The sequence below is a fragment of the Dipodomys merriami genome, unplaced genomic scaffold, assembly GCF_024711535.1.
Source record: "Dipodomys merriami isolate MVZ:Mamm:240054 unplaced genomic scaffold, mDipMer1.0.p SCAF_13, whole genome shotgun sequence".
Lineage (NCBI taxonomy): Eukaryota > Metazoa > Chordata > Mammalia > Rodentia > Heteromyidae > Dipodomys > Dipodomys merriami.
In genome coordinates, this window is record NW_027202604.1 from 34,081,362 (window position 1) to 34,104,567 (window position 23,206).

Genomic DNA, 23,206 nt, shown 5'->3' on the forward strand with positions numbered 1-23,206 from the left:
GATTTTATTTTTATTATTTTCATTTTTATTCAATGAAAATGAGTTTCATAGTCAATAAAAATGTTTTGGTTATATAACAAAGGCTAAATATTACACAATTAAAAAGCCATCATTAACATTAATCAATTCACCAAAATGACCATGAAAAACTAAATCCAAAGGAGCAAGTTTCACAACCTTAAGTTTCACAACCTTTATTATACTGCTGAAGGCTAGGGTGTAGCTTAGTGATAGAGGGCTCATTTAGCATGCACAAGGTTATGAGTTCAATCCCAGTACTGAAAACAATGAAAGAAAACAGTCTTGTGTGCTGAGTCAGCCATCATTCTATTTCAAGTATTCTCGTTCAGTTAGTAAATAGTTATTAATAAATTGTTAATTTTAAGTTTCAATAATGGGCAATTAATAGGGGACCCACAATTGAAGAGTAAATGTTCTGATTATGAATGTACTCATTTCACTTTATTTTTTTCTAATTCTACTTTTAGCACCAAAAGTGCTTCTTAAGGATCAGAGGTCTTTGGGTATGTGAAAAAATGGGTCAGTGTATTAATTAAGAACAGGAGTCCGAGAGGAACCTGTTTTAGCCCTATTTCATTAACATGGCTAATTACTGTGTGAAATCCGTCTGTCTGTGCTGGGATCTTGAAGCAGGAACAACCCATTTACCATAATGACTCACCAGCCTTGGGGGCTCTGAAGTCTAGGGGGACAGTAACATGGATTTTGTGATAGGAAAACTTTCGGGATTAAAAGGTATTTTTACGATAACCTAGCTCATACTGAATAAAACAATTATAGGGAAGCACACAGCAGTACCCAGGTCTCATGATTTCTCCACTTGTTGCTCTTTGAGTCTAGCCCACTTCACAGCCTAAGCGCTGTGGATTTGCCGAAGATCTCACAGGCATTATTCTAATGCTATCAACAACCAAAACTAGTACTTCACTATTTGAACTGTTTTAAGAAATTTACATGGGCTAATTCAATCCAAACGATCCTCCCAGTAGTCTTATGAGGAAGGTATCATTAGGACTTGCATTATACATATATAAGGAGAAACTGAGGCCCAGAGATGTTAACAGTGTGCCCTGGGACACGGTAGATGCAGCACTCTGGATCGTTTCATCCCAGAGCCTGTGCCATTGATGCTGTGCTGCCCTACATCGGTGCCCCAGTTCAAAGCCAGCCTGGGCAGGAAAGTCCGTGAGACTCTTATCTCCAATTAACCACCAGGAAACCAAAAGTAGAGTTGTGGCTCAAAGTGATAGAGCGCTAGTCTAGTCTTGAGCAAAAGAGCTCAGGGATGGGCTGGGAAGGTGGCTCAGTAGTAGAGTGCTTGCCTTGCATGCATGAGGCCCTGGATAGGATTCCTCAGTACCACCTAAGCAGAAAAAAAAAGCCGGAAGTGGCACTGTGGCTCAAGTGGTAGAGCGCTAGCCTTGAGCTGAAGAGCTGAGGGACAGCACCTAGGCCCAGAGTTCAGGCCCTACAACTAACAAAAAGAAAAAAGAAAGAAATGTACTTATTACCTGATTTATGAAATGCTAATCCCTCTGTAAATCACTTTTATAAATATACATATATATATAATAAAATATAAAAATAAAAACACATAACTCAAAGTAAAAGTGAGGGGACAATGGTTTTTCCGAATTCCTTATAAAGGTTATCATGAAACCCCACATCACTCAGAAGAAGCAGAACCAAGAGCTGCCAGCTTGGACATCAAAACCAAGCCCGAGGAATTAACACTCTGGGCCCCTCAAAAACCACTCCTCCACCTGCAACTCTCACTTGAATCTCTACAGAGAACCCAGAATGTACACAAAGCTCCAACAAACTAAGGAAATGTTTCCAGACTTACATGCAGGCATCAGTACAGAGCTCACCTGGGGTCACAGGACAACAAAGTCATCTCAAAGAAGCAATGTCCAACAAATGGGAATTGTTGACAATGGGTCATTTCACCACCATTTCCTCCCATCAGTTTCCCTCATGCCTGTTACCAAATTTAAGATGATCTATTTTTACTGACTTTACTTACCTTGTGGCACATATACGATCCACCTTTCTTCACACGGTCTTTCCCAGATGGAGGCCCCTTCTAGGGATGAAGAAAAAACAATCTGTTGGTCTAGACAAAATGGATGCCCCTTACACAGTGGGAGAGCATCTGCTTCAGTTCAACCAAACAGCTGTCTCATGGTTACCTAAACTCCGCCCATGCATTTCTGCCCAGGTCCCCAAATGCCTTCTCCTCATTCTCTCTATGACCCACCACAAGACCCCACAGTTAGGACACATCGTCCTGACAACCACCAGCAGTTCCTCCTCTAAGCTCTCCAGCATGTCTTGCTTAAATGACTAAGATACCACTTGGCACGGGCTTTAACTCTGTGGTACTCATGCAAATGTATCCTGCCAACTGAAGGATGAGCTTCTGTAAATTATCTATACTTAGGATTCCACGGTGCAACACCTAATAAACCCTGCTGGCTACATGAATTTTCTTTTTCGCTCTTTAAAAAGTTTGGGGTTGGGTTCCCTGAGGTACTAAAATAAAGAAGATTCTACCCTTTTGTGTTTTTGTTGTTTTTTTTGGGGGGGTCCAGTCATAGGGCCTGAACTCTGGGCCTGGGCGCTGTCCCTCAGCTCTTCAGCTCAAGGTGAGCGCTCTACCACTTAAGCCACAGTGCCACTTCCAGCTTATTTCTTTTTGCTTATGTGGTGCTGAGGAATCAAACCCAGGGCCTCAGGCATGCAAGGCAAGCGCTCTACCACTGAGCCACCTTCCCAGCCCCTCTACCCTTTTAAACACATGGTTCCTATGAGTTTTGACAACTATATGTAGTCACGGGACTGTCAGTGTAAGTCAGATATAGAATATAAATTTTCTTCTTAAAAAACATTATATAGTATCTACCAGAAACCAGATAGGATTCTGGGGCTTTGAAAAAAAAAATCTAGAATCTGACACACATTGCACCCAATCTTCCAGGTGAGTTTATTATTGTGTAAAAGTATGTATGTCATTCACCAGGAGCTCACTGCAGCAGAATGGAAGCACTGATGAGCGTGTATCTGTCCATACGATGGTCACATCTTACGCCACATTTCCTGCTGCACTGAGCCGCCTCGCGAGGCTCCCTGCACGCTGTATTTCCGTGTGCCCACTAACAGTTCCGTTCTGATTCTAATCTATGGTATCTACCATCATGCAATATTCCATTCTTATAAGACGAGAAGACGCTGGCTTACAAATGGGAAGGCAATCACCTACAGCTGCAATTGATTAATATGGCAGTCCTCGGACTGTCAGGGAGACAAAAGCAGTTAAGGACAGTCATCCCACATTGACATAGAAGTAGTTAATGCAGTGCTTAATCTAGGTGACTGCTCAGCTGGTTGTTACAAATAACAGGAAAATAACACAATGTGGGATTTGCTACAACTATTTTAAATGCTTACCTCTTGGCCAAAGAGAAAAAAAAGAAAGAGGGAAGATGCAAGGGGTTGAACAGTGACCCTAAAATTCATATTCACGCAGTGAGCCTGGAAACGTTACCAGGTTATCTCTTTATTTACCGAAGACTCTATTAATCTTTCCGAAGAAGCATCAGTTCATTGATTTCTTTTCCTATTTTTTTTTCTGTTTAGTGTTTCACTGCTTTTTGCTCTTTACTATTTCCTTCCGTTTCCTGTGCTTTTGTTATTCTCTCACTGAGTCCATGAGTTAAAAACCATGATGACTTAAGAATGTTCCTCCTTTTCTGTTTCCCTTTCTTTGTGGGGAACAGAACAGTACTGGCTGAGTAGGTAATCCCTCTCACCCCTACAAAATGGAGATAAGAAAGGACCTGCTTCACTGGACTGAGGTGGGGGTTACATGAAATGACGCACTAAAAACATGTGGCAACTCACAAATGCTAAAAGTCAGGCTGCTGTTACTGTAATGCATTCAGCGTTCATAAGTAACTCAGGTTTCCTGAAGGTGCCCATAAACTTACTAAACCTGCAGGCATATAGCTTCAAATTCTAAAACCACAGAGACCATTTTGACCTAGTTTTCTAACGCCAAACTCCCAAATGAAGTTCGGTTGTAAGAAAATACTTGGCATGTTAATAACCCTCACAGAGCAGACACACAAGTTAATATAGCTAGCACCCCAGGGCAGACACGTAGCAACCTACCACAGCCCCAGACTTGGCTGAGCATCAATGTTTTTAACAACAGACCCAACACAAAAGCATTGTGGGCCATACATGTGGCAGAGGAAGTCCACCTCCTGGTTAAAGACTGCAAATATCATTTGTCTTTGCATTTGCATTCCCTCCCCATGCCTCGTCTACATTATATCACAAACTCCTGAGAGGAAAACCAAAGTTTCCATTTGACAAGTACAGCTCTCCTTTATTTAAAATACTTCTAAGGAAACTCAGCAGTCCAGCTGGGGATGTAGCTCAGTGGTAGAGTGTCTGCCTAACACGAGCAAGGCCCCAGGTTTGATCACTAGTGCAACACACACACACACACACACACACACACACACACACACACACACACACACACACACACACACACACACACACACACACACACACACACACACACACACACACACACACACACACACACACACAGAGTTTAAACACAGAGGAACTTGGTGCTCCACTCCATAACCCTGTGAAGTGTGCCGGCTCCTTTGAGAGCTAAGTTGGCCTCACCCTGTTTGGCTAAAAGCTGGGCTCCCTGGCACACTTGAGTTCAAGGCAAGCCTTCCAACTGGCAGTTCCACCAGCTGCTCTGGGGCAGGGTTCCAGCAGCCTGAAGTTTAGGACAACGCAGCAATCATCCTGCTGCCTAACTAAAGGACTTCTTCCAACTATATCAGCAGCCCTGATAAATCTCTAGCCATTGACAGCCCAGTCACACATCAAAAGGAGCAGCAACTTTTTTTTTTTTGAGACTCATGATCCTCTTCTCTCACCCTCTCAACCTGCCCAGTGCTGAGATTATCAGTGTACATCCAGGCCCAGCTCCATCTCCTCCATTTTTAAAGAAATTTAATCTATTTTTAAGTTCCTAGAATTTAAAATGATGGTGCCTCAATTACCCTCCCTGGCACCTATGGAAAGCATACTAAACCAAACCATCACATTGTTCATCACAATGACCCTGGAAAGCAGGAAGTATTGTTATACCCATTTTCAAGCAAATAATACTGAAGCTCAGGGTCTGATATAATGACTGTGTTCCAGGTCATGCAGCCAGCAGGTAGACTATCACACCATGCCCCTTTAGGCTTACTCTACGGGGATGAACTATGTCCTAGGCTCTGCAATACCTCTACCCAACATGCACAGACCAAAAGAGGAAGTAACATGTCCCAAGAATTCATTTTTACTGGAGGGCAGGATGCTGGGACTTGCACTCAGGGATTGAACTTACTAGACAGGACTTCTACTTCTTGAGTCATGTCCTCAGCTCCTTTGCTCTAGTTTTTTGAGTTTTGTTTTTTTTGTGTGTGTGTTCTTCCTTTTCCCCTTGGTCCTGAGTCTTGAACGCAGGGCCTGGCACTGTCCCTGAGCCTTTGTGTTCAAGGCTAGCACTCTGCCATTTGAGCTATAGCACCACTTCCAGCTTTTGAGTATTTAACTGGGGATAAGAGTCTCACTGACTTTTCCTGCCTGGACTGATTTCAAACCGTGATCCTCAGATCTCAGCCTCCTGAGTAGCCTAGAATTATAGGCATGAGCCACGGTGCCCACCTACTCTAATTACTTTTTGAAGATGGTTTTACATTTATGCTCAGGCTGGCATGTATTACTATCCTATTTAAGAGTCCCATATAACTGGGAGAGCAGACACATATCATACCCAGCTTTTTTACTGGTTGAGGTGTTGGGTCTCACTAACTTTTTGTCCAGGCTAGCCTCAAACTGCAAAATCCAGTTCTAGCCCGGTTTCCAGTATGGGAACTTGAACTCAGAGCCTCCCACTCTTGCTTGGCTTTTTCACTCATGGCTATCTCAGAACCTCAATCCTCAGATCTCAGAGTTGCTGGGATTATAGCCAGTCCACTTTTTCACCTAATATCAAATAATAAAGGACTTGAAAAGTCAACAGATTAAATGCATTACATCAAACAAAGCTTTTCTTAATTACGTGGAATTTTATTTATCGTCTAGGATGAGAACCTAGAAGGAAAGGTAATTGACTTTAGTTATTGCACAGTAAGATGAAAGAAAGGAAGGCCAAGGTCATAAAAGAGGGATCAAACTGGAAAAATAGCACATTAAACACAGAGACTAAATTAAAAACCCCACAGTATTTTTTCTGTAAAACCAACACACTCTGCACTGGTGATTACCCTGGGAAAGGAATGGAAATAGTCATTTCCTCCATGCTACTGTTCCACCCACACTAGGAAGAGAATTTTCAAAGCTGCACTAAACTTGCTTACACAGCATGATGCTCCATTCTTTAAAAAAAAAAAAAAAATGACAATCTTTTCATCACCTGAGGTCCATGGCAACAATCCAGCTTCTAGAATAATGCATAAAACTTGACATTTAAAATACTGATTCTAACTGTAGAACAAACAGCATATACATACATGAGCGTGGCTAAGATTTACATACTATGTCTGGGTGTTTTTTTTATCCTATTATTATTATTATTATAAGGCAACCATGAGAGCTATTGTTCAAATAATGGGAGGTTTATGCATGCAAAAGGGACTGTGAGCAACTACTCCAGGCACAGGTACATACAGAATTTGTGGCCATCCAGCCATGTACCTCATTTACAAATGGAGAACTATGGAAAGGAAAGGCTGAGCGGCCTCCTAAGGCTATGTAGCTAGCAGATGTGGCCAGGGTTCAGGCCCAGGCTGGCTGGCTCCAGACTATCCTGAGCACTCAGCACATCCACCTGGGGGGCACTGCACACACAGTCTCATACTTTTGAAATAAGTTCTTCAACAGGTTTAAATGGAGGTGCATGACACCTTTCAGTATGTCAAGAAAATAGCTCAACCCAAGAGAAACATGAGTTAAGAGTTCATAATTGTTTCTTAAAAAAAGACATTCACTAGCTTTTTAGGGTGTGGTGTGTCTGTGCAGGTGTGCACACCTTGGTGCTGAGATTTGAACTCGGCCCCTAGGGACCCTGCCTTAGCTATTTTGCTCAAGGCTGGCATTTTACCACTTGAGCCACACCTTCACATGTGGGTTTTTGCTGGTTAAAAGAGTCTCATGGGTTTCCCTGCCCAGGCTGTCTCTGAATGACAATCCTCAGATCTCAGCCTCATGAATAGCTAGGCTTACAGGCCTGAGTGCCTAGCTCCATTAGCTCTTTGATGGAACCAAACTGTGTCCCTTGCTAGGTGTGCTTCTGTTAATGCGCCTCTCTCCACACATGGCATACTCATTGAAAGCAGAAACACCTACCCCTTAGAATAATAAAGCAATAACCAAGGAGTTCTAACTTTCATAATAATAATAAATATAAGCTATAATAAAATAATAACAAATGGTGGTTGCCATCAAAGCTCATGAGCCACCATGTCAGTGAGACATGCTTAGAGACATGCTATTTTAAGCAACAAACACCACATTGGTATGTTCCACACACTCTCCCTTTCTTTGTCGTCCCTCATAAATACAAGGCTTGTTCTCCATTCCATTTGGTATCTCTCTCTTTCAGCAGACAGGATGAAGGTTATGAGCCCTGCCTTGACTTACCCACCATCTTCTTACCACCTTCCCCAGAAGAGCATAACAAGGAAAAGTATTTGGTCTTTGTCCCAGGTTCCTGGCACAAAACTCCTAAAGCACTAGGCCCCTCTAGAATGATTAGTACCTTCTTTGTGTATGCTAATGAGATAACTAAGGCAAGTGGGAAGTCAGTAGAAAACTCCTCAAAACCTTCAGGATGGAGCTGGGTGATATAAGACCAAGCTAGGATTAGGAGATTAGAACTTTCTGCCCCACCTCTGACTGGACCAGGGTCCCAGAGCCAATGATGTAATCTAATCAATCTATAAAAAAACCTCTACTGCCAGATAGCTTCCCAGTAAGTAAACACAGGAGCAGGCTGAAGTCAGTGCACCTGGAACAAATGTGGAAGCTGGGCCACCCGCACATGTGATCCATTTGGTTCTTCTTGAGTTACATCCTCTATAACAACCTGGTAGTACAGTGGTTTTGCCAGGCGCCAGTGGCTCACACCTGTAATCCTAGTTACTCAGGAGGCTGAGGGATAAGTAGCATAGCCTAGTCAGGAAAGTCCATGAGACTCTTTTTTCCAATTAACTACCAAAAAGATCCAGAAATGGAACTGTGGCTCAAGAGGTAGAGTGCTAGCCTTAAATGCAAAAGCTCAGGGACAGCACCAACCAACCAACCAATCAATCAATCAATCAATAGCACAGTAGTTGGGCTGGGAAGGTGGCTCAATGGTAGAGTGCTTGCCTTGCATGCATGAGGTCCTGGGTTCGATTCCTCATCCTCAGCACCACATAAGCAAAAAGAAAAAAGCCGGAAGTGGCGCTGTGGCTCAAGTGGTAGAGCACTAGCCTTGAGCTGAAGAGCTGAGGGACAGCGCCCAGGCCCAGAGTTCAGGCCCCACGATGGGACAAAAAAAAAAAAAACAGTACAGTAGTTCTTTTGAGTTCTAGGAGTTGTCCTAGCAAATTATCGAGCCTAAACAACAAGTGCTGAGAACACTTAAATGTATAGTCAGCCAAGCAAAAGTATAGATAGCCTTAGGAACCCTATTTGCAGCTAGTGTCTGAATCTAAGGCCCTCTTACAGGACTGGCAGAATTGGAGATTTGAAGAAGTGGTAAGAAAAAAAAAATCCTGCTCAGAAGTGGTATCAGAAAAAAATGGGATATACTAGCACTCAGCAGCTCCTGACAAGTTACATTTTTCTTTCTGGCTAAAAGCAGGCACCCTGAAGGCAGGGACTTTTATCATTGAGTTTTCAACCATATCTGAGACTGGAAATGCCAACGGCTATTTGCTGAATCACTGATGACCACCCTGAACTTCAGTGTCTAGTAATGACTCCGTGTCAAAGTTAGAGAGTTGGTAAATAAGGGGAAAGGAGCTTGGGAAGCAGAAGAAGATGAAAGAGATCCCTTTATAATTCATCACTATAAAAGAACGACTTGGGTTAGTCCAAGACAAACTGTAAACAGAAATTAACTGCAAAAATCTATCAGGATTGTTATCCACAGAATAAGCCTGAGTGTCGTAAACCTTTTGGAACCTTCCGTTCTAAGCCTCACAAGTAGCTAGGATTACAGGAGTGAGTCACCAGCACCCAGATTGTCCCTCACTCTTGAAATCCTCATTTGTGAAAACCAAGAGCTGCCATAGAAAATGGTGAGAAAGGGGCCTGCCTTTCCCGTGGTTTGACTGGGATGTATAGCGAGTGGGCAGAGCCCAGATGCATGTGTCTCGGTGCTTTTCCATCCCCACTTGTTTTGCTGCCTCTGGGGGAACTTTCCATGGATTTTCCCAGAGATGTGAGATAGACTACAATCTTGCTTCAAATGTCTCATTCGAGGGAGAGCCTCAGCTTTGACATGTACTCTCCCCAGGCTCAAGGCAGGAGAGGGGAGATAGTTTATCAAGACCCCAAGGAAATGGTTAAATGCTCTGACCTATAACAATATACATACTATATATATATTATCATCTGTATAACAGGAATGGATTATGACTACTATGGAAAAAAATGATAACTTTTCAACACAAGGATATGAAGCATCTAGGTACTGAAAAGCAGTCAACTTAAACACAGAAAAGCAATTGCTAAGAGAAAACATTCCACATGAATTTCTGCAATAAAGCAACATATTATAATTACAAATTACCAGATGGAATTTGTCTTTAATTTCAGAAGGCTTAAGATGCTAATATACAGCACAAAGAACATTCACTATCTACCCCATCCTAGAGAGATGTATTCTAAAGTACCAGAAATCATTCTGAACAACACATGGCATACAGAAGCATCACTGAAAGGCAACCTCTACATGAACTAAAATCAAACCAGCCACATCACAGGGTGCAAAATGCATTTGCTAAGAGACCTGCTCCAGACTTAATCACCTCTATTTCTCAGAATAATTGTGTGAATGTGTTTGGTCCTGCAAACAAGGATAGATAGGGTTCTAAGTATCACTTGAAGTGAGAAAAATAAACATGGTTTGGTCTTCCTAAGGATTTATTACTTCTCATACAATCTGTGTTCTTCAGTGACAATTCATTAGCAAGTGATAAGAGAGAATAAAAGAATTAGCCTGAACCAAATGGTATTTTTAGTTAATACTATTTCCAAAGAAGACTGGCATGATTTTATTTTTTTGGGGGGGGTCCGGTCGTGGGGCCTGAACTCTGGGCCTGGGTGCTGTCCCTCAGCTCTTTAGCTCAAGGCTAGCGCTCTACCACTTGAGCCACAGCACCACTTCCGGCTTTTTTCTTTTTGCTTATGTGGTGCTGAGGAATTGAACCCAGGGCCTCAGGCATGCAAGGCAAGCACTCTACCATTGAGCCACCTTCCCAGCCTGACTGGCATGATTTTATCAGGACATTCTCAGGTGGGTAAGGGCAAAGAGCCCAATTCTGTATGTCCTTGATGCACAATGAGATACAGTGTTTATTTCCTCTACTACGTATCAAGCGGAGATTGTCCGCAGAAAGAAATGTTATTTATAATTTCATGCTACCAGATGGCACAGCTCTTCTCCACATCCCTAAAAACATTTCCCAAGGATTAGATTTCAGAATAAGGTGAAATCTAATTTTCATAGCTTGCTAGCTTATTTCATTTATATCTTCCTTACATCTAAAATGTAGTAGTTGTAATTATCAAGTGTTTGCTACATGCCACCTTCTCTACTAGACATTTTCTTCACAGTACTTCAGTGACACCTCTCACTAATCCCATAGAAGTACTACTAAGTCTTCACTGCCAGCTGAAGCGAGTATAAGGAACTTGCCTCCGGTTACTCAGAAAGGTTACCAAAAATTGCAGTAAAATACACTTATGTGTGTTTCCTTACTGTTTTTTGTTTTTGTTTCGTTTTGTTTTATTTTGTTTTTTGCCAGTCCTGGAGCTTGAACTCTGGGTCTGGGTGCTGTCCCTGAGCTTTTGTGCTCAAGATTAGTGCTCTAGCACTTGAGCCACAGCTCCATTTCTACCTTTTTTTTGTAGTTTTAGTGGAGATAAAAGTCTCATAGACTTTCCTGGTGAGTTGGCTTTGAACCATGATCCTCAGGTTTCAGACTCCTGAGTAGCTAGAATTTCAGGTGTGAGCCATCAGCACCCAGCTAGCTTGCTTTTTCAATATCTGCAACCTCCTTGAGGGAAAGGGATCATGTCTGTAGATTCTCAGAATCCTTGTGGGGAGAGATAAATTGGTAGAGAGAGTTCTTAGCAAGAGTGAGGCCATGGGTTCACTCCCTAGTACTAGAGATGGTTGATGATAAATAGATGAAGACAGAAATGCCCATCAGTTTCTATGGAGTTCTAGGACCCCCGAAGAACTAATGTCCAAGTTCCTTATACAAGTTCCTTGTATAAAACAGAACAGTATTCATATATAACCCATGTACATCCTCACTTAAATCATTTCTACATTGTTTATAATATCTAATATAAGGTAAATGCTACATAAATATGTCAGGCTACATTGTTTAGGGAGTAATTGGTAGAAGGGGAAAATGTGCACGTGTTCAGTACAGTTTTTTTTCCCAATTTTTTTCAATTGTTAATTGACAGATGTTCAGATGCAGAATTCATATCTATTTACCATATATTTACATTAAAATGATATGGTTACAAGCTTATATCAATAATAAAAATTAGCCCAAACCCAAGAGCTGGTGGCTCCTGCCTGTGATGCATGAGCATTATGGGTTCTTGTTCTCCACCAACATAGAAATCAAGCCAGGAACCATGAGCATGTTAACAAAGAGGAAATAAAGGCTACTCAGAAGAACAAGTAGTGGGATCCGGAAATGGGTTTTCTGCCTCATGGTCAGTGACCAGCTGTTTAATATTGTGATTCCCCAACTTCCCTTTAGCCAATTTGTCAGGTTGTAATTGGTTTGTGTGAAACAGGCAAGACCTTCCCTGGTCAGTCGTCACAAAATGATGGCTTTCAAGAGGACTGGCCTAAATTATGTAAAGACCCAAGATCCTACCCTGGGTGGTGGCCACCAGTTGGGGGTGAAAGGGGAGGAAGGGGAAGGGAAGCTGGCCTGAATGAATTGGCTGATGTTTTCCTTAACCTGTAATCTTAGATAACTCAGAAGGCTGGGGGACCTGAAAGTTGGGAGATTCAAAGCCAGGCTAGGCAACGAAGTCCATAAGACTCTAGCTCCAATTAACCAGCAAAATACCAGACTGGAAGCATGGTTCAAATGGATGAGTAAGCAAGCCAAGAGTGCCACCTAATTCAAGTCCTGATACTGGCCAAAAAAAAAAAAAAAAAAAGATAACCTGATTAAGCAATAAAAAGATAATTAAACTGTCCCATTTTTCTCTTCTGGCTTTATTTCCAGATCATCTGGGAGAGAAGAAATAAGTCACCCTGTGCCACAGGAAGTCACTGCAGGAAAGCTATAGGAATGGAAAGTAACAGTGCATTATAACTGATTGACAAGTAAGGGGCCAGACACAAAAGCAACCTGCCAAACCAGGACTCGGTGACAAGTTAGGGACCAGATAGAAAAACAATGGAAATAGAAAGACCTAGAGGCTAAGGACAAGAAACTGGTTTGAAACCTAAGGATCTTGATTCCCCTGGCATAATTCATCGCCCCACCCCTGCTCTGGAAGGAGGTGCTGTGATACAGCAATTCACATTCTCCTAAATTATCTTCATATTCGTAATACTTCTTGAAATTCCTGATCTGACATATGCAGTTCGTGACCAAAGATTACAAATGGAAATAAGTAGACCTTCATATTTTGAATTTGAGATAACATCTAGAGTCCAGTAAACATTGACAAGTCTGGGAATCCGATGGGCTGGGATTAAATCCTGACTGCAAATAAAGCTCAAAATCTAGGGCAAAGTCAAGACCTCTCTTCACTCCATGAATTATCATAAGAAATGAGTCTGAGACCAAAGGTCTTCTTGCACATTGTCAGGAATACTTTGGGGATATGAGAGAGCCAGCATGTGCAGTCATAAATACCAGAACTCAGGGCAAGCCTAAAGCACAAAGCAAATCCACTTGGATTTCTCTCCTCACAAAAGATTACATGAGGATGCAATCCAAGGCTGGGGGGCTAGCCCAGCAGTAGAACAGTTCCTTAGTATGTGCAAGACCCTGATCCCACCCTACCCCCAGCATCCGCATCCACACACAATAAACCAAAATACATTTTACAAAGTACATCTTACATTATCAGGTGCCACTAGCTTACACTTGTAATCTTAGCTACTCAGGAATCCGAGATGTGAGGACTGTGGCTCAAAGCCAGCCCAGGGATGAAAGTCCAAGACATTCTTATCTCCAATTAACCACCAAAAAGCCAGAAGGGGGGGGGGAGGAAGAGGAGGGGGAGGAAGAGGAAGAGGAGGAGGAAAAAAAACACCTCAGGGACAGCCCCTAAGCCCTGAGCTCAAGCCCCAGGACTGGCATATGTGCACATGTGGACACACATGCATGTGTGCATGCTCACACACACACAAAATATTACACTAATAGTCTATCAAGCTAAAATGAAAATTTGCTTGGGGACCATCAAGTTGAAGGAAACTGCTCTTCCTTCCTGAACAATGTAGAATGAGTCCACCTCTGGTCTGAAGTACTTAGGGGAATTTGTTGCTGCATATGGACTGCTATGCATGAAACACTGTGAAGAAAAGAAATGTGGGTCAGAATATATTCATACATTAAACTCTGACTGCCAAGCAAATAAGAGTCTTAGCTGAAAATGTGGAGCAGAAAGTAGAAGCCGAGGTACTATAGGAGTTCAGTATAGTGTGGATTCACTATAATACCAAGAAAAACCACCCATCCAAGGAGGGTCCAGATATGAAGAGATGGAGGAAGGCCCAGAAGAGTGGAAGTCAGGACAACAAGTCTGGTAGAGAAAGTGGCCCACAATGCAACTGTCCCCCACATCTTAAACTAGACCAAGACAGCAGAAACCAGAAGCCTCTGGACAGAACTCAGAGCCTTCTCCTTTGCCCAGAAAGACAGTTCAGGCCTGGCATGTGAGCTGTGGTTACAACTAAAGAAGCCACAGGCAGAGGCTATGCATGCCTGGCCCGTCCCCTCAGGCTATCTAGGCGTAGAAGAGGGCAGGGAAGGCATACACCACCTTGGAAAGGAAGCCATAAGCCTGGGCTTTGGGTCTGTCTTCTTCAGCACCAGTAAAAGCAAAGCACCCATTACGGATAAGTAAGCAAGAAGGAATTCTGGGAGCCAAACTCTATGGCCCCCGGCGAGGGCTGGTTTCTGCCCCCAGCACAAAACAAGCATATGAGCAAATAAAAGGTCGGTTTAATAGTAAGAGGCAGTGCTGAAGATGCAAAGACTTTCCAAAAGGAAACTTTATGCCTGGAAATATCATTACGCTTGGAAATAATAATTAGCTCTTGTATTCTGAATGCTGACTGTGTGGCAAACCCAGCACTCAGTGCTTTAATCTCTTTTTACCACACAGAAACCACCCAATGTTGCAATTTTACTTTATAGAGGAGGAAAGAAAATCAAAAGACTGTCCACCATGCCAGATAGTGGGGGTAGGATGGGGACCAAGGTCTAAGGCATGTGAAAGTCACCCTCTTGGTCATCAGCTATGGCTTCTGCCCCCTTCGTATCCAGCAGCAGCAACAGCCCCCACCCAGAGTTCCTGGACCCTAGGAATGACCTGCTGTGTCCTCAGCACAGCTGACAGATGACACACTCAGCTCGACAAGGGTGAAAGGACTCACCACACGCCCGTGGCATTTTAAAGCTCTATCAATGATGGAAACACAGGTCACTGACCTCTCTTTTATCACTTACCAATGGCTTTGCTGTTCAGTGCAAGAGGGAAAATATTACTAAGAATGACAAACAACCATACTGGCAAACTCTCTGATCTTTTAACATTCTTGTTATAATCCCAACCACACAGCATATGGCTTACCTTCCCAAGGGAGTGATACACTGTGAGGAAATAGCTAATAAAAGCCCTTTTATTAAGAATACTGAAGTAAGGAGATCATTTACAAGTTACTTTTCCAAACCTCTAGCCAGTTAACGAACAGAAATGTTGTAATCAGTCCTAATGTCCTAAACCACACACACACACACACACACACACACACACACACACACACACACACACACACACACACACACACACACACACACACACACACACACACACACACACACACACACACACACACACACACACACACACACACACACACACACACACACACCCTGCTTCTATTGTTACTTTGAACATAGCATTCCAGGCCACGGGTGCTGAAGATTGGGCATTTAAATAGGAAACTGAACAGTGGCAAAAGAAACAGGGAGAAAAGCATTTTCTCCTGAATTCCTTAAAAGGCCAGGCACTGGCAGGGCACAGTGGCTCACACCTATCATCCTAGCTGCTAAGGAGACAGAGATCAGGAGGACTAAGGTTCAAAACCAGCCCAGAATCTGTCTTTGTTGTGGTTCACTGGCCTGGCGACCACTGCTATGAAGCACACGGCTCTGTAGCTCCTACTACTCCAGAACATAGTTTGTGGAGGCTCTGCACTGAACCTGGATTTGTTTACTCAGCATCTTCACAGTGAGGCCGGTCTATGTATCCTTGGATTTCCCAGATCAGCCTACAGTAACTGTGGGCTGACTCCAGGGTGGTAGGGCTCCATCTTCAGCCCTGTTCCATTCAATGACTGGAAGACAACCAAATCTGCTGATTCAATTAAGCTGAAAAGGAAAGGACTACCCACTGAGATTTCTAATCTCAAAACCCACCAGTACAAAACGTCAAAGCATTTTCAGCACCAGCATGATGCTGTTCATCTCATGGCTCAACATACCCACACTTTGCTCATGGTTTTTTTCAGTGGAACGTGGGTTTGAATTCAAGGCTCTGTGCTTGCTAAGTTGGCTCTCTAGACATAAGCCACATCCCCAGTGCTTTTATGCTATGGTTTTTTTTGTTGTTTGATACAGGTGTCTCACAAATTTTGTCCAGACTGGCCTCAACCCACAAATCCTCCCAATCTTAGCCTCCTGAGTAGCTGAGATTAAAGGTGTGAGCCTTTAATCCAACTGATACCCAACTCATACACAAATTTACTAAAAATATATAAAATTACCTTCTGGCTACTGTGTATGGTACATATGAAACAGATGAATTTCACATTCCAACTTGGGTCCCATCCCCCTCAAACACCTCATCATGTATATACAAATATTCTAATACCCTAAAACAACCAAAATCTGGTCCTAAGCACTTCCAGGTGCTCCTTTCTAAAACGGGACATCATTTCTACTCCTACATCCACTGAGCCTTCAAACTAAGACAGACAAGTTACAGTGTAACACCCTGATCCCTCTGCTCAGAAAGATTCAAGAGTTGTAATACAAAGCTCTCAAGGTAAATATTTAATTTTTTGGCAGTACTCAGTACTCAGTACTCAGTGTCATGACCTTGCTAGATAAGTGTTCTACCTTCTCCTTGAGCCACATTGTGGTGGGCATTTCTAAATAGTAATTAGAATTAGCATTCATCCTTTTCAAGTAAGAAGCATGTTTGTAGATATGTGTTTGGAAATATGTCTAAATATCTAAGTTATATATATTAATTATTATTTCTCTTTCTCAATAGTTTTCTCAAGCTAGATGAAAAGCTTTGCACTAGAACCACTGGGAAAGATGACAATGGATAATCATGAACACCGTCTCCAGGAAGATTTTCATCTTCAATTGGTAAGAAAAAGATAAAATTACTTTCCAAAACACAGTCCTTTCTATCACTTTGCTTTCTCCCTGGCACTCCTTAAACATACTTTGTAGCCACATTTGTTTTTTATAAAGTACATTTCAATAACACATTCATGCTGTGTTTAAATACTAGGCTACTTCTCCATCAAACTGACCTTATTCAAAACATATAAATGGGGGACTAGGAAGTTGGCTCAGTGGTAAAGTGCTTGCGTCACATGCATGAAGCCCTGGGTTTGATTCCTCGGTACCACATAAGCAGAAAAAAGCCAGAAGTGGCACTCAAGTGGTAGGGTGCTAGCCTTGAGCTGAAGAGCTGAGGGACAGCACCCAGGCTCAGAGTTCAACCCCCATGACTAACAAAAATATATATATATAAATGGAGCTGATGACCATGGTGGCTCACACCTAAACTCCATATACTTTAGAGTAAAGATTAGGAGAATCATAGTTTGAGAACAGGCAAAAAAACTATTAGCTCAACTAATTAGCCAAGCAGTGGTGGTACATTCCTGTAGTCCCAGTCACAGCAGGCACTGGAAGGAGGATTATGGTCTGAGGCTGGATAAGGTGGTAGATGGTTGGGACAACCTCCAATATGGAGGCTTCAACAAAAAAAGCCTCATGCTGTTGACAAAGGAAGAGTAGAACACAGTGTAGGAGGCAGGTTAGTATTCTGTTGCACACATTGGTAGTTAGGAGGCCAGAGGAAAGTTATGGGAGAGCAATGGAGCAAAGCACTTAGAAGCTCCACAAAAGTTATGTTAGTCCACTTCCAAAGACCACAGGCAATACTGAAGACATCTGACTCGGGTAAAAAGTCTGTTACCCTACAGCACAGCTATGCATGCTGATCCTGACAAGAGGACTGGCAGGTGCTCTAATTGACTTCTTGGGCCACACACAGTCAGGCAAAGGGGTTGAGAGGAGCATCTTGAGAAGCAATCAAAGACCAGACTCTTCCCATAACACAAGGGAGAGGGAATGGGCTGACAGTGTCCCTAGTCAATTCTACACCACACTGAAACAGCATCAGAAAACACACACGGTTCCAGAATGTCCAGAGCTATACTATCTAGTATAGAATCAAATTCCATGTGGACAGACAGAAAACTGGGCGGAATTCCCACTCAGAGGAGGGACTCCTTTGAGAGTAATTGGATTCCACTATGATAAGCCAGGAGCTGAGAGGGAGGCTTTCGCTGCAACCATGACTGTGTACACCAACGAGAGGAGAGGTAAAGGCAGGAAGAATATCAGCAACCATGACTTATAAATAATACTTTCTTCCTTTTGCTCCATAAGGCCAACATTCCTCATTAGCACTGCAGGCAGAAGTATGTAGTATTGCAATCAGAGAACCAAAACATAACAGACAAAAACAGCAAAGCAGAAACACTGCATCTGTAATATAGAAGTAGAAAGTGTTTTCACATGCATCAATAAATTTCATAACAGCCCTATCAAGTCTGTATAATCACATTCAATTTGTAGAAAAGGAAGCTTAAGATACACTCAAAGTTTAGAAATATTCCTTAGCTATTAAGTGGCAGAGCTATAATCCAAACGACTTTGGTAATACTAAGACTAAAACTCTTCCCTTAATATTAAAGTGCTTTCCTTAGAGTAAGAAAAGCATTAGGGATTACTTTATCATCATGGTACCTGAGAACTGACTGAGTAGAAAGTATGACAAATTAGAACATTATAAAATTCATTTTTGTGAAAGCACTACAATATTGTCAAAGATTAATATGGTTTCCATTTTAGGTAACTATAAAAGAAAAAAAGACCACATTATTTGCCTAAAATATATCATAGCAATGGCCACACTTTTATGAAGGTGCTCTGTAGGCACTTCCAGATGTGGGACACATGCAAACATGCATGCACACACGCACGTGCGCACACACACACACACTCCCCCACATCAGCTAACACCAAACTGACCCTCACCTCACTTCATATGACCAACCCTAGGGACTGTGTGTACAAAGCACACAAAGCTGTTTCCACAACCTGCTTCTGCCATAAATGACTGCCCAATAAAACAGAAGTGAATGATTAACTTTTGCTCCCTTGAAGTCCCTGAATAAGAAAAAATGTATTTCCTGAATTGCCTTTGCATGAGGGAAACTAACATTTCTCAAGGTCTCCAAAGAATCTTTAAAAATGTTTGTCATTCTAAATTAACACAGACAAAAGACACTGAAGAGATCAGGTCCCCAGTTGAAATATTTACTAATCACATGGGTATTTTTAATCTAAACTATCCAAAAACATCTGCTTCTAAGCTGCCTTTGCTTTCGAAACACCTGGAGTTCAGACAGTGATTGCACTAGCCAGAATTGGCATGATAATAGCAGCAATGATTACAGTACACATCAGGTTATTTGCTACACTCAGGTGATATACAGGCCATTAGGGAAGAAAGGCAAATAAATTAGGGCCTTGAAGTGAAACAGGGATTGATCAGCTGAGATGGGAACTACTGTCACTTGAAAAACTTGCCGAGCTCAAGTCCTAGAGAGATAAATCTGGTTTCTCTGAAGATCGATGGTTCAAATGGCAGCAACTGCTGAAGACAAGTTTCAACAGACTCAGAGACAAAACAATAAATGAGTTCAAGGCCCTTGGAGGAGAAGAGGTCATGGGGAAAGCCTGAACTTTGGTTTCACCTGAAAGAACAATAAGACCAAGGGTGAGCTGGAATAGACCAGTTCTCACAGGGACTGAGGCTTAGTTTCAGATCATCTCAATTGTCAACTAGATTAAGTAAATATGGCAGGCATTTCCAGAACTCAAAGTAAATTCTCTGTAGAGAAAAACTGCATGGGGATTTTTCACAATTTGGAACATTCAAAAAAAGTAGAAGAGAAGGAAGGGGGAAAAGAGGGGAGGGAGAAGGTGGGGAAGCAAGTTAGTATATTAGGAAACAAGATGTGAACAGGCAACAAGAAGCAGCTCGACCTGACAGCCAGATATTCATTACAAGATGCAGACAGTAAAAACTAACTAAAACCCTAGTGAAACAGAACCACTGACCCAGCAGCTGACATCAAATATAGCAACAATCCCAGAAGCTTAAAAAGGCAGTTTTTGTTGTTTATCATGGCTAAAGAGAGATATAATAAGGTATTAACACAACTTACATGTAAGTAGTAAGTGCATAGGTACCTATTACAAAGTTTTTTGTAACTTTCCCAGATATTTGCAATATTTTATAAGCAAATGTTTAAAAGAGAAGAGAAAGTATGGTTAGAGAGAGATCAGAAAAAAATCACAGTACTTTAGACTTCAGAAGTCACAGTCAAGAGTTCATACTTTATTCTGCAGACAATAAGAGCTTTACACAGCATCAGATTTGCCCTGAATAAACATCATCTAGTTCTAAGATCACATCTCAGAGAGAGTGAAGGCCTGAATCCACCAGGAGGCCAAGACAGTAACCAGACAGAAGAGGAAAAAGCCTGGCTCCTAGAAATGTAGTCATGCAAATTTGTAGGATGGATTGACTTTCTAAGGACTTGGGGTTCATTCTCAAATGAACCTTAACCCAGTCAAGTCAGGAGCAAATGAAGCCCCAGTGACAAAGACAAAACTTTTCATTACAACACGGACAGCATCCAGGACAGAGTCTGGGACTGATGAAATGAAACTTCTGAATTCTTCTGTAAATCCTTAGGAGAAATGCAAGCAGTTATAAAACTGGAAGCTAATAAGCACTCAGCTCAACACCAGATGGTCAGAGAGATACATTCACAACTTGCCAGGATTCTGAAGCCTTAAACACACCCTTCCAAACAGGCAGATGCTTTGATCTGTGAGGGAAAGAATTCTATTTTAGATCCTGACAGTAAACGCCAAGTGACATCTCGCCAGTTGAGAATGGCGTCTCCAACCACAAATGCAGGGAGGTTTGCGCAGAGCCTTTGACTACTACCTCTACCAACCCTGTAACAAAGTATAGAATAATGGGGGGGGGGCGGAATTGAGAGAGCAAGTGCCTGTAAAACCAACATTCTCATCCTCACCCAAAAAGGAGACAGACTCACATTGCTGAATTACTCCTGAACAGCCCATGAGTTTCTTTAAGAAGATGAGTTAAGTACATATCAAAAAGAATCTTACCAGACTTTTAAGAAAAAATGGCCTGAGGTACAAAGTCTGATAAATTTTTCAATTATTCTGATCTGTTTAACCCTCCGGAGAGAGAAACTGAAGACTTCATTATCTTTATTATAATCTTTGGTGCCTTTGCAAAGGTTAAGTTTTTGAAATAAGTACATTAAGTTTCCAATTTCCTTTGGCCTATTTATGAATGTGGATTAGTTTGCTAGAATGAGATTATACGATATTTTTCCCCAATCTGTTCAAAGAACAAAACAAAATATTCAGAGAGAGGGCTGGGAAGGTGGCTCAGTGGTAGAGCGCTTGCCTTGCATGCATGAGGCCCTGAATTCGATTCCTCAGCACCACATAAGCAAAAAGAAAAAAAAGCCAGAAGTGGTACAGTGGCTCAAGTGGTAGAGTGCTAGCCTTGAGCTGAGCTGAGGGACAGCACCCAGGCCAGAGTTCAGGCCCCACAACCGGACCCAAAAAAAAAATATATTCAGAGATATTCTCTTTAATGGAAGTACTTCCCAAACATGTGCCTAATTAGGGTCTTATACCTAATTAGGGTCTTAATTTTGATATATTCTGCTGGGAAAGTTGTTTTAAAGCCAGGATAGTATACTAGTTGCATTGGGCATATTCTACATACCAGAATAAAAATAAAACAGACCCAACAAGTTCTCTTCAATTCTCAAGTATTGGACGCACTGGCTGGTCATAAAAAGAAGTTCAAAAAATTATCTCTAAACAACTCAAGTTCCTGACTCATATTTACCCAAGAAAATACCCATTCTTGTTTGCTCTGAAGAAAGCAACTGAATCAAAATTTCAACCTGTCAAAATCCAGGAAAGTATATACCTATCTATGGAAACTATACACTACAGATCTGAATAGTTAATACTGAAACAGGAATTTTCCAAATCAAATCTATGAGACTGAATTTGATTTCTACAGTTACAGGTGGAGTCTCAGTATCACAATTCAGCAGAGCATATAAAATTATAATCTTCACATAACATTCTAAAGTGGAAATAAAAGTTATATGCTTAAGGGTCTAGAGAAATTCAAGTTAAGGCTCAATATTCAAGATAATAAGTATCATGATAAAAACATGAAATCCTGGCTGCAGTCTGCTCCGAGTGACTCTTACAAAATGTGTGCTCTGAGAACAATACTCACTGGGTTGAGCGTGTCTTCAGCTGAGTGGTGAACCGTCCACCAGTCTGCAGTCCACTCCCACACATTCCCTACAATGTTGTACAGGCCGTAGCCATTGGGAGGAAAGGTGTCGACCTAAACATAAAGGAGGGAAAAAGAATGCTGTCAAAAGTAATTGCCTGGCTGGGTGCCAGTGGCTCATGCCTGTAATCCTAGCTACTCAGGAGGCTGATATCTGAGGATCTTGGTTCAAAGCCAGCCTGGGCAGGAAAGTCCATGGACTCTTATCTCCAATAAACCACCAGAAAACCGGAAGTGGTGCTGTAGCTCAAGTGGCAAAGTGTTTGCCTTGAGCTGAAAAGCTGAGGGACAGCACCCAGGCCCAGAGTTCAAGCCCCATGACAGACAGAAAAACAAAAACAAAAACAAAAACTACTTGCCTGTTTTTAAAAATGGCTTTGGAACAGAAAATGCACCAAGAGCTATCATTTCTGAGTATGACTATTAATTTTCATTCCAACACTCAAAATACAATTTGGCCAATATAAAAACAAAGCAAGCAACTGTTTGTGGCTTTAGCTTTCAAAAAGAGTTTAGAAATGTAAGGGGAATTTTATTAAATGGCACCAAAGCCAGTGAAGTTTTTCCTATTAAATGGCCTAGAAGCTAGTGTAAGTATTTAATTGATTGACTAATACTGAGCCCCTAAGTCAAATTTCTTCAACTCTGTGTATGTGTGTGTGTGGGGGGGGGTTGTGGGTGTGGGTGTGGGTATACAGAGGTGATACTTAAGATCTTCAGAATCACTAATGGGAATACCATACTTAACCCAATATAAGTGTTGCCACCAAAGCTAAACTTCTCTGACCATACCACTAGCTTCCTTCATCATCGTGTGTGTGTGTGTGTGTGTGTGTGTGTGTGTGTGCGTGCGTGC

At 42.0% G+C, this 23,206-nt stretch overlaps 1 protein-coding gene across 2 annotated transcripts in view; it reads right to left on the minus strand.

Moving 5' to 3' along the window:
- Sumf1 (sulfatase modifying factor 1) overlaps positions 1-23,206 on the minus strand; it is a 63,667-nt gene that overhangs the window by 4,812 nt on the left and 35,649 nt on the right. Inside the window, exons 7-8 of one of the 2 annotated variants that reach the window (XM_070018997.1) lie at positions 22,291-22,404; positions 2,048-2,107 (exon numbers count right to left, since the gene is read on the minus strand). In XM_070018997.1, the coding sequence (XP_069875098.1) occupies positions 2,048-2,107; positions 22,291-22,404 (174 nt within the window). The remainder of the gene's footprint in view (positions 1-2,047; positions 2,108-22,290; positions 22,405-23,206) is intronic. The other variant, XM_070018998.1, reaches the window with a different exon arrangement.